This window comes from Haliaeetus leucocephalus, unplaced genomic scaffold (assembly GCF_000737465.1).
Source record: "Haliaeetus leucocephalus isolate CR32 unplaced genomic scaffold, Haliaeetus_leucocephalus-4.0 Scaffold162, whole genome shotgun sequence".
In the NCBI taxonomy this organism is placed as follows: domain Eukaryota; kingdom Metazoa; phylum Chordata; class Aves; order Accipitriformes; family Accipitridae; genus Haliaeetus; species Haliaeetus leucocephalus.
The window spans coordinates 12,395,048-12,405,459 of record NW_010972598.1 but is presented as its reverse complement, the minus strand read 5'-3'; the positions used below and the strand labels follow the sequence as shown (position 1 = coordinate 12,405,459).

At 68.8% G+C, this 10,412-nt stretch overlaps 1 protein-coding gene across 1 annotated transcript; it reads right to left on the bottom strand.

The window, feature by feature from the left end:
• Window positions 1-4,934: 4,934 nt before the first annotated feature.
• Window positions 4,935-9,262, bottom strand: PDLIM2 (PDZ and LIM domain 2 (mystique)). The gene is made up of 9 exons (XM_010563001.1): window positions 9,170-9,262; window positions 8,497-8,648; window positions 8,048-8,117; window positions 7,879-7,970; window positions 7,742-7,787; window positions 5,915-6,069; window positions 5,447-5,601; window positions 5,260-5,353; window positions 4,935-5,130 (listed from the first exon to the last, which is right to left on the bottom strand). Exons 1-9 carry the CDS (start codon window positions 9,260-9,262, stop codon window positions 4,935-4,937), a joined length of 1,053 nt encoding a protein of 350 aa, XP_010561303.1.
• Between the last annotated feature and the right edge of the window lie 1,150 nt (window positions 9,263-10,412).

Sequence of the window (10,412 nt, the reverse complement as noted above, 5' to 3'; positions counted from 1 at the left end):
CCGCCTCGCCCCGCCAGCCCCCCCGGCCCGTACCTTGTCCGGTGTCGGGGTGCCCACCCCGCTCTCGGAGGGGTCCAGCAGGCTGGGGGAGCTGGCCGAGTAACCCCACGTCCTCCGGCACGGCCCGGGGTCGGGCGCTGCGTGGAAGGGGGGGACAAAGCCAGTGTGGGGGGGTCCGACCAGGCACGGCCCCACCGTCCCCGTATCCCACCCCGCTCACCTGGTGCCTGGCTGTCCGAGCAGGAGCGCGGTCGGAACCGCTCGCCCCTCCACACGGCCAGATCCTGCCCCAGAGGCTCCCGGGTGGGCTGTGGGCGAGAAGCAAGATGTGAGTTGGGACCCCCCCCCTCACTTCCGTACACCCCACATCCCCCCGGCCCTCACCGTGGTGTCAGGCCGGGTACGCCGGGCATCCGCCGCCTGCTGCCGGAGGATCCGGTTGTCCTGCTGCAGCCGGGCCAGGCGCTCCAACATCTGGCACACGTGCTCCAAGTACCGCAACCCCTGCCCCGGCACAGGCAGCACCATCTCCGGCACAGCCTGCGGGCAAACGGGGGCTTGAGATCTTACCGGGCTGACGAGCCCCCCCCCAGCTGCAGTTGCCCCTCCCGTGGCACGCACCGATCCCTCGGGATCCTCCACGTTGGGTTCCTCCGGCTCCCGGGGGTCCCACGCCGTCTCTGCCTGTAGGTCGGCCGCGTTGGCGCTGCGTCGGCCGAATTGTCGCGGGCAGCGCCCGGGTCCCCGCTGCCTCCTGCTACGCTGCGCTGCCTGCACCAGCTTTTTGCTGGCCGAGCGGCTACGGGATGGCCGGGGGGGTTCGGTACCCAGCTCCTCTCCGGGGGGATTCTTCTCTGGTGGGAAGCCATCAAGGGAGAAGCTGCTCTCGGAACCCAAAGAGGTGGGAGGCGAGTGGTCGTTGCTGGCCATCTCCACTCCAGAATCCTCCGACTCTGACTTGAGGAGCCTCCCGCTCACCGGGGGACTGCCAGGGGAGACGGATGGCGGTGGGGGGGGTCCCCAGGTGTTCATCCCCCCCGGGGGCTGCCGCGGGCTCTCCTGCAGCCGGCGGTAGACGCTGGCGGAGGTGTGGACCACGCAGCTCTCTGCCGTCTCCCAGGGACCATCTGCGGGGCGAGGGAGGCCGGGTGGTGTCGGATGAGGGGGTGTCCCCGGGCAGAGGCAGGACAGGGTGCTCGCCACCCCCGCACACCCGGGCACGGGCCCACCACCCCTCCCAGCCTCCCCGAGCCACCCCACGGCAGCTCCAGCCGTGCCCGAGACCATGCGGAGTTACAGCCCCCCTGCCAGAGGACCCCTCTCCAGAGGGTCCCCACAGCCCTCGCCCGGAGCCAGGGATGCTCGTACGACGGCAGCGTGTTGTCGCTGCTCCCCAGAAACGTGGCCCCGCGCCCGGCCCCCACGTTCCCTCCTCCCAAGCTGCCATGGGGAGCACCCACAATCCTCACCCTGACCCGGCCGGGGGCTGCAGGAGCGGCTGCTCTCCCTGCACCCCGCTCCGGCTCGGTGCCGGCCCACCCAGGACACAGCAAGGACTGCAGGGTCTGTTGTCCCCCCACCACGGGATGGCTCCAGGGACCACCGACTTATCACATTTGTCCCTGCAGCGTGGGGGGCATCGCCGGCCGGGATGTGCCCACCATCACCCTGCAGCTCAGGATGGGATTGCAACGCGGCAGCGGGGGTCTCGGCCATCCTGGCGTGGGTACTCACCTCCCTTCCCGGCCAGGCCACGGCAGAGGGCTCGGGGAGGTGGGGAACGAAGTTTTGGCACCTCCTGGGACACCCAGCTCGGGGTGCGGAGCTGCCCACCCCCCTGGCAACCCCCTTCTCAGAGGCTGAACCCCCCCCCACGCACTCACAGCAGCTGAACCTCCTCTTCCAGCCGGCGCGGGAGCCACCCCACATCGCCGAGAGCCGGAGCCGACTGCCGGGCGCGCGTCCCGGCGCTCCCTTTTATAGCCACCCCAGCCGGCGACGGGCCCTGTATCCAGAGGCACCTCATTACAGGACTGGTTCCCAACTGGTTTCTTTCAGGATTTGGGATCGGCGATACTGGCTGGGCCGGTGGTTAAGGATTCCCTTCCCACCCCAAATGGGAAGGTGAGAGGGTTATTTGGGCACCAACAGGCTGCAGGTAGACAACCGGGTGCCGGCTGAATCCCACCGCTTTTGGGAAACCCCGCTCGAGGCCCCGGCTTGGGCCAAATTCACCGGCCAGGGGTCCCTGCCGCTCCCAAATTTCTGCCCCCGTACAACCACACTGCTTCAGCCGGGGGCTGGTGCCACTCACCACACATCCCTCGTGGGCTGGCGAGCCCGGTGCCCACACGGGACAGGAGCCGGCACCGGGAGGTCGCGGCCGGTCGGCGGACAATCCCGCCGTTCAGCGGCCGTATGAATCCCAGCAATGCCGTGGGGTGGTCCCTCCGCCCCGGCACGGCCGGTTGCCAGCAACCCCGTTCCCACGCGCCAAATTTCCACCGGCTGTGTGGGACGGCCCCACGTGCTGAGGGGCTGCTTTCCTCCTGACCGTGGCACCTGCCCTGCCGCCGTGGGGGTTTCACCAGGGCTCAGACCCCTGCTGGGGTGGGGGGCACGGGGTGTTCCCCATCACCGGGAGAGCTCAAACCTCCCCCATGGGAGCTGCCGCCGTGCTGGGGGTCCCCCTGAATCCGCAGCTTGACCTCAGACCCTCCCCGGTACCTCCCAGGCTTTGCTGCTGGAAAGGTTTCCCAGCACAGCCTGAGCTGGCGGTGGGGGGCACATAGAGATGGGCTGTGGGTTTCTGGGACCCCCACACCGCATGCAGGGACCAGTGGGCTCAACCCTGGGGCGGGCACGGGCCCATCAGCCTGAACACTGGAAGGCAAAACCTGGTTTGAATTCCCAGCACAGCTGGCACCCTGGGCCCCTCCCTGCAGACGGGGCAAAACCCAGGGGTCCAGGGACCCCTAGGGACCCCCTCCAGCACAGACAGCACAAACTGGGGAGTGCCAGGGACCCCCTCCAGCACAGACAGCACAAACTGGGGGGTGCCAGGGACCCCCAAGTTTCCCCTCCAACACAGACACCCCAAATGAGGGATCCCTGAGGATCCCCTCCAGCATGAACTTCGCATGCTGGGGACCCCCTAATCCAGCCGAGACCCCCAAAGACCCCCCCCTAGCCCCAGGGACCACCCACTCACCGCGGCCGCGGAGCGGCTCCACGCTGAAGGCTCCGCGGCGGCGCAGCATCCCCGGGCAAAGGGACAGGGACGGAGGAAAAAAAACTGTGAACCGGGGAGGGAGGAAAAAACCGTGAACCGGGAAAGGAGCACCAGGGGGCGGAGGGGCAGGGGATTTATGGGGCAGGGCTGTGGGGCGGGACGGGGCCGGGGGGGGCCGCCCCTCTGCCCGGGCAGCACCTTTACCCCCAGCCCCGGAGTGGGGCTGTGCTATCCCAGGGGGGCTCACCCCTTCTGCCCCCCCCCCAGGGTAGAAGCGTTTATTCCTCTTTTTTGCCGGGCTGACAGGGAGGACAGGACCGTTTCCATCCCTCCTTTCCTGGGGGTGTTTAATTAGAGCCACCATGTCCTAAATACCCTGGAGCGCTGCAGGCCTGGAGCTGAGCCTACCTGTCCCCCTGCCTGCACAGCACCTGGCAGGGACCCTGGGCAGAGGGGACCCCCCCCTCCCCGATCCCCAGGGCCGGTGCACAGGCAGATCTGCGTATGTCCGGCAGCAAAGGGTCTGGGGCTGATCCCTCCTGGGGGTGGCTGCGGGAATTCGGTGCCTCGATGGTGAGAACTTGGCTGAATCCAGGGGCACGTGGGGCATGGGGGGGCTGTGGTGCACCCCGAGCACCCGGCGGGGCAGGGGAACCCCCCTGCCCAGTGCAGGCAGGGAGGGGAGCAGGGCTGCCGGCTGTCCCTGCTGCCTGCGGGACGTGGGAAGGGGCTGGTTTTCCCCCAGGCTCGGTGGGGAGCTGCCGATAACAGCAAAACCCAGATAACGGCAAAGCCCATCTCCGTGCAAACAGGCACGGAGGGTGGAGAGCGGTGATAAGAACCCACCTGGGCCTCCGCAGGACAAAGGCCTTGGCCAACACCCCCCATAAAGCTCCGACACCTCCCAGGGATGCCCGGAGCAGGGAGGGGACAGTCCAGCCCCATGGGGAGCCCTGACCTTCCTGCGAGCAGGGCAAGGCCAGCCAGCACCGAGCCCTCAGCATCACCAGAGCACCGGACCCCAGCATGGGGCTCCAGCCTCTTTGCACTGTGCCACGGAGCCTGTGCCAAGCTCTGGACCCCCCCTGTTACAGGGTAGGGGGGGTTGCTTCCAGCTATAGGTGCAGGCAGGAGGGCTGTGGGGTCCCTGCCTGCACCCTGGGGGTGGGGGAAGCCCACCTTCCCCCAGGCCTTTGGTCCCAGCCCTGGGAGAGCACAGGCTGCCTGCCCGCCCGCCCTGCACAGACCAGGCATGGGAGTGGAGCAAATATATATTATATTTATATAGAGATCTGGTTTAATATCTCCCTTTGCAGTCAGTGTACAAAGCAGTGCTAGCCCCCTCTCTGGTACCTAAGTGCTCAAGCGTCCCTGTCCCCCCCTGCCATGTCCCCGCTGTGTCCCCCGGTGCATACAGCTGCTGCAGCCCGGGCTGAGAACCAACCCAGCTCATCACACACATGGACGCAGCAAAGGCAAAGGTGGGCAGCTGCAGCGCATACCCCCCCGCTTGGCCATCCACAACCTGGTGATGCCCTCAGCCCCAAGTCGACACCCCCCCACCACCACTGCAGACCCCAACTCTACCAAAGCAGTGGGGCTGGCGGGGCGTCCCAGGGGGAGTGGGGTGCGCGCTGCTCCCCGGGATGTGGAGGGGCTGCAGACGGCGAGCTCCCCATCGCACCATGCTGGTGCCTGGGGCTCAGGAGTGGGGGGACACAGAGGGGTTGGCGGGCCCCCCCAGGGTGCTCTGGTAGCGCAGGCGGGCGTGCTTCTCGCAGTAGAGCTCGTCACCCACCCAAAAGTGACCCCGCATCTTCAGGTTGAGGCCGCAGTCGGCGCAGGCGTAGCACGACGGGTGCCGGTAGCGGCCATCCTGGATCCGCACCGCTTGCATCCTGGGAGAGAGACGGGGGGGGCATCAGCGGGGCACCCCGATTCCCAACCCCCTCCCACCCAGGATCAGCCCTACCAGGAGTGATGGCAGGGACCGATCCTGCCCCCCCCCGGTCCCCAGCCCCACTCACGCGATGGTGCTGCCGCACTTCTCGCAGACGTGCAGCTTCTGGACGCCGGCCACGGGCTTGCGGGCGCTGGGCGAGAGCCGGCTGGGGAAAGGGGCTGCAGGGCCAGCTGCAGGGATATGAGGCCGTCAGAGTCCCGCCACCCCTTCCCCAAACCGGACCCCCCCCCTCCATCTCCCCCCCCCCGTACCCTCCTCACCTCCGCCCTCATCTTCCAAAGCCTCCTGCAGCAGGCGGAAAGTGCTGGACTGCCGTGGGGCCACCCGCAGCTCCCGGTTCTCCTGCAGCATCTTGTAGACCTCCGAATCCTCCTCCAAGCGCCTCATGGCCGGTTCCAAGCCCAGGCTATGGGATGGCACCCCAGGGAGGGGGAAAAGATGGAGGGGGGGGGATTCCCAGCACCCAGAAACCTGGGTCCGCCGGGCTGCACCCAGCCACCCGCCACCTGCTCCCTCCACCCTGGGGAGCTGCCCCAGCCTGCCCGGCCCTCCCACGTCCCTACCTGTCTCTTAACTCTTTGCATGGGTTCTTTCAGCAAGGCAGCACCCGCTCGGCACCCCAGGGTGTGAAGCCGTCACCCCGAGATGGGTGCATGGGGCTGGGGGCTTCCCCACCTCTGTGTTTCCCCCCCCCATGCGACCCCAAGCCCGCTCCATACCTGTTGCAGGGGCTGGGAGAGGACGAAGAGCGACGCCGCTCTCTGCGCGTCTCCCAGGGGTTTGGGGGGGCCCCGAGCCCCGGTGAGGGTGGGCGGGGGGGCGGAGGCAGGATTGAGCCTGGAGAGCTGTTCTGGCGACTCAGGCTTCCTCGCTTCTGGCAGGGGGAGAGAGGTGCTGGGTGCCCTGGGGGGTGCAGGGGGCTGGGGGGCTAGCAGGGGGGTGCTGCAGCAGCCCCCCCGGCATGGCCCAAACCCAGGGGTGAGCGTGGCATCTCCTGGGCAGAGCTGAGGGATGGGTGCCTGCAGACCCTGCTCTCCTCCCGGGCACCCTGGGGACACCCAGACCTGGCTCAGGGGCTTTTTCGAAGCCCCGGTCCCCAGAGGGATGGGTGCTCTGCCTTGCTCCCCAGGAGGGATGCAGGGATGCTCCGTGGCTCTGCATGGGGCGGCTGCTTCTCCCCTCCCGTGCTGGGGCCAGCGGGGCCCCAGGGGGGCCGGGGGCAGCACCCCCACGGCTCCCCATGCCGGTAACCCTACGCCTGCGCCCGTCCCCTCCCCGGCATCTGCTCCTGCTTAGCAGCCCCGGCAAGGCAGGAAAGGCGAAACCCTGGCTAAGTGGAAGCCGATGTTCCCGGGAGCAGCCGCCACGCAGATGCAAACCCCGGCAGGAGCCCGGGGACAGGGACGGGGACGAGGACCCCATGCCCAGATCCCGTGGAGATGGAGAGGGGCAGCGCCGGAGCTCTGCGGGGTCACGAGCAGGCGAGTGACGAGCTAAAATCAGGCATGGATGGAGCCGAGCGTCTTGGCCTCATCCCCACCACCGCCGACCCGCCCTGGGATGCGACGAAAAGCGTGGTCCAAGGGCAGCCTTTCCCTTCGCCACCCTGTTGGGCAGGGGGTTTGGGGCACGGCATCCCACACGGCCCCAGCCCCACGGCGGGGTGCTGTGGGGCAGGGAGGGACTCTCTGGGGCCGGCACCAAAGCAAATAAAGGGCTGGGGAGGAAGGAGGGAGCGGGCAGCCGGAGGAGCCAAGGGGCGGCCGGGGCCGCAGCCAAAGGCAGCTGGGAAGGGCCGCGCTCAGGGCCACCGCGCTTCCCAATTTGGGCTTGAAAAACAAGAAAAAAGCAAGCGGGGAGGGAGGAGAGGAGGCAGACGCCAACCCCAGAGCCAGCGGCTGTCCCTTGGGGTGCAGCAGCCGCCCGAAACCGCGGCGGGGAGGGATGGGGCGACCGCGGGCATCCCGGGACCGGTTCGGGCGGTGGGGGAGGCATCCCGGCCCCCGGGCATCCCGGCCCTGCTCCCCGGGCATCTCACCGCGACAGGGGCCGGCGGGCACTGCCAGGGGTGCGCCGGGCTGTGGGTCCCTGCCCTGCCAACGCCCCAGTTCCCCAGGCTTATGGGTGCAGGGCCGGGCCTCCCCAAACTGGTTTGGCTTCCCCAGGCTGGCGCCGTTGCCAAGAGGCGCTGGGTAGGAGCGAGCAAAAAAAAATCCCTGGCCAGGTGTGCCAGTGCCCGCGGGGCCCAGGGGTGCCTGCCAGCGCGGCGGGGAAGGCGGCCGGTGGCACCGGTGGTGCAGCAGACACGGTCCCCGAGGCAGAGAGGGGCTGGGCGATAGCGTGGCAATGGGGCTGCAAAGGGGGACGCTATGGGGCTGCAAATGGGTGATGCTGTGGGGCTGCAAAGGGCGATAGTTTGGGATTGCAAAGGGCAATGGTCTGGGGCTTCAAAGGGTGATGGTTTGGGGCTGCAAAGGATGACGGTGCCTGGATGCTCCCCAACACCTCTGCCTGGCCCCACACAGCCCCCCTGCCTCCCTGCTCACCTGGCAGAGGCCGGGACAGGCAAACTCCTTCTCCAGGGGCTGTGAGCTGGGGGGAGAGGATGGAGCCAACAGGTGAGTCCCTGGCTGGATCCCAGCCCACCCCCCCCAGCCCCCCATGCAGCCGGGTCCAGCCTTACCTGCCAGTGCCGGGCAGGGGGCTGAGGGATGTCGGGCTGGAGTAGGAGGCTCTCAGGGTGTCCTGGCTCTCTTCCTGCATCCGCAGTGTGTCCTGGGGAGGGAGATGCCAGCAGCTGAAATCAGCCTTGGGTGGGGGGCCAGGGTGTGCGGGGGCTGCCCGGGGCTCACCTGGAAGCGTGTGGCCAGCCTCTCTGGTGAGGTGTCCCCATTGGCGTGGCTGGGAGGTGGCATCGGGGATCTGGGGACCAAGGGAGAGCGGGGGGTCCTGCATCTGCTCCAGCAGCATGCAGCCCCCCTGCACCCGTGGCATGGCACGGCATGACCGTTCCCCTGTAGCCCCCCAGGGAGGTGGCAAGAAGCAGCAGCCCCAGGCTCCCAACTGGGACCAGTCGGCCAGGTAACGGCTGCCAGGGCTGCCTGGCCTCGTCACCACCTGACTCTTTAATTACAGAGCCGGGACAGGCTCCCGCAGGGATGGCACAGCCCCAAGAGTCGCTAGAGGGGAAAAACAACCGGCGCACACGTGGTTGGGCACCCCAGCCCACGCAGGGACAACGCTTCCATGGGGCTGGGGACCCAGGTGTCCGGGCTGCACACCCCCCCGTCACAGCACCCACCTCTCCACCTGCAGCCGGAGCTGCCCAGGGCTCTGCTTGATCTTATTCTGCGCCTCCACGTTGAGCATCTCGGCTGCGCTCTCCCCATTGATGGCGACGATGACATCCCCCGGCCGGAGATCACCCGCGGCCGCCTTCCCTTGCTCTGTCACCTCCACGGAGAAGGGGATACGGGGACAACCGCGGTGTTATCTCAGAGGCACTGGGGGCAGTGAGACCCCCACCAGCCGTCCCTCGGCCCCGCGCACGCCGGAGGGATGTGCAGCATCCCCACGGGCAGCCCTCGTGCATCGCCGCGGCCAAGGTCCCGGCACGTGGTCGGGCGCAGCCAGCTCCACGTCGGTCCCTGTATCCCACCCCGCTGGGATGCTCCCACCCTCCGGCATCCCCGTGGCCCTGCCAAAACAGTGCCAGACCCTCTGCCGGGGTGTGCGCCGGCGAGGGGGGACCAAGGCCACGGCAACAACAGACGGAAACTTGGCACAGCCCTGCCCAGCCCAGGGGCGGCACGAATCCCCGCGCCATCGTTGCCCGCCGTGGGGCCGTTCCCACGGAGCAGGATCCCTCAAGGACAGTAAACAGGATCCATTCCCCGGAGCGGGCCGGTACGGCACCCGCCCCGGCATCCCGGCAGCTGTCCCCGGGACCAGGGGGGCAAGTGGGGGGCTCCTACCTTGGAGACGGTGATGGGCTTCCCAAAGTCTCTTCCCCCGGTGATGCGGAAGCCCCAGGGGGCTGGGCCGGCCAAGGTCACCATCACCGGCATGGCAGCGGGTGGCTCTGGGCAGGCAGGGAACCGGCGGCGTCAGGAAGCGCCGGGGTGCCGAGGGGACGAGGCAGAGGAGAGCTCTCGCCTTCCTCCACGAGGCACAGGCCGGCAGACCACCCGCCGGAGGCCTCCCCCTCCCCGTCCCCGCTGCACCGCAGCGGCTCCCAGCCCCGCACCCCGAGGGTCCCCGGCACTGGATCGATGGAGACCGGCAGCGCCTTCCTTCCGGGGAGGGGATCCGCGTCTTCGCGCCGTCGCAGGGTGTCGGCAGCCACCGCCGCTTCCTCTTGCTGTCCCGGTGCCCCCGGCCAAGGCTGGTGGCTTTTTCTCCTGCCGAGCCCCCCCGACCCTGGGGATGAGGGGGTCCCAGGCACCCCGCTAGCTGGCTGCGGCGGTGCAGCCGGTGGGACGGGGCAAGCGAGGTCAAGCGCCAGCCCCGGGGCCTTGAGCGAGGCAGGAAATCGGTGCCGCCTTGGCAGCGAAGCCGGCGGCTCGCGGCACGGCACGGCAAGGCCAAGCCGGCGGGGTTTGGAGGGGAGGATGTGGCTGCGAGGGCAGCCAGCGGCCGGCGAGGGAAGGATCCCGCTGCTCACCGCGGCGGGGTCTGGAACACGCAGGAGGGCTGCAAGCACCGCCACCACCCGAGTTCTTCGTCTCGCAGCAAACCCACGCCGGTAAAGGATGCTGAGGATCCCCCGGGGGGGTAGCACGGGGTCCCCAGGGCACGCCAACGAGCGTGGCAGCCCTTGCCTTGGATGGGATCGGTGGGAATGGGCAGCCCCCTCCCCTAAATGTCAGGTCTGGCATCCTCACTCCCTGCCCAGCTGCCTGCACCAGCCCATCCCGTCCCATCCCATCCCGCCGCAGCCGGCAGCCCAGCCGGGCCTGATCCCGCCGGCACAGCCCCGGGGTGACCGCGGGAGCCAGGCACCCCGTCCGCAACCGCCGGGGAAGGCATTTTAAAAATCCCAAGCGCACAAAGAGGGGCTTGAGAGGCTGCCCGGAAGAATTTCCTGGGCTGGGCTTCCCAGTGTCGGGAGGAAACCCCAAACCCTCTCCCCATGCCCGGCCCCGCTCAGCATCCCTGGGCAGCGAGGTCTGCCGCCCCGGGGGACCCCGACACCCAGCTGGGCACGACCCCCGGGCC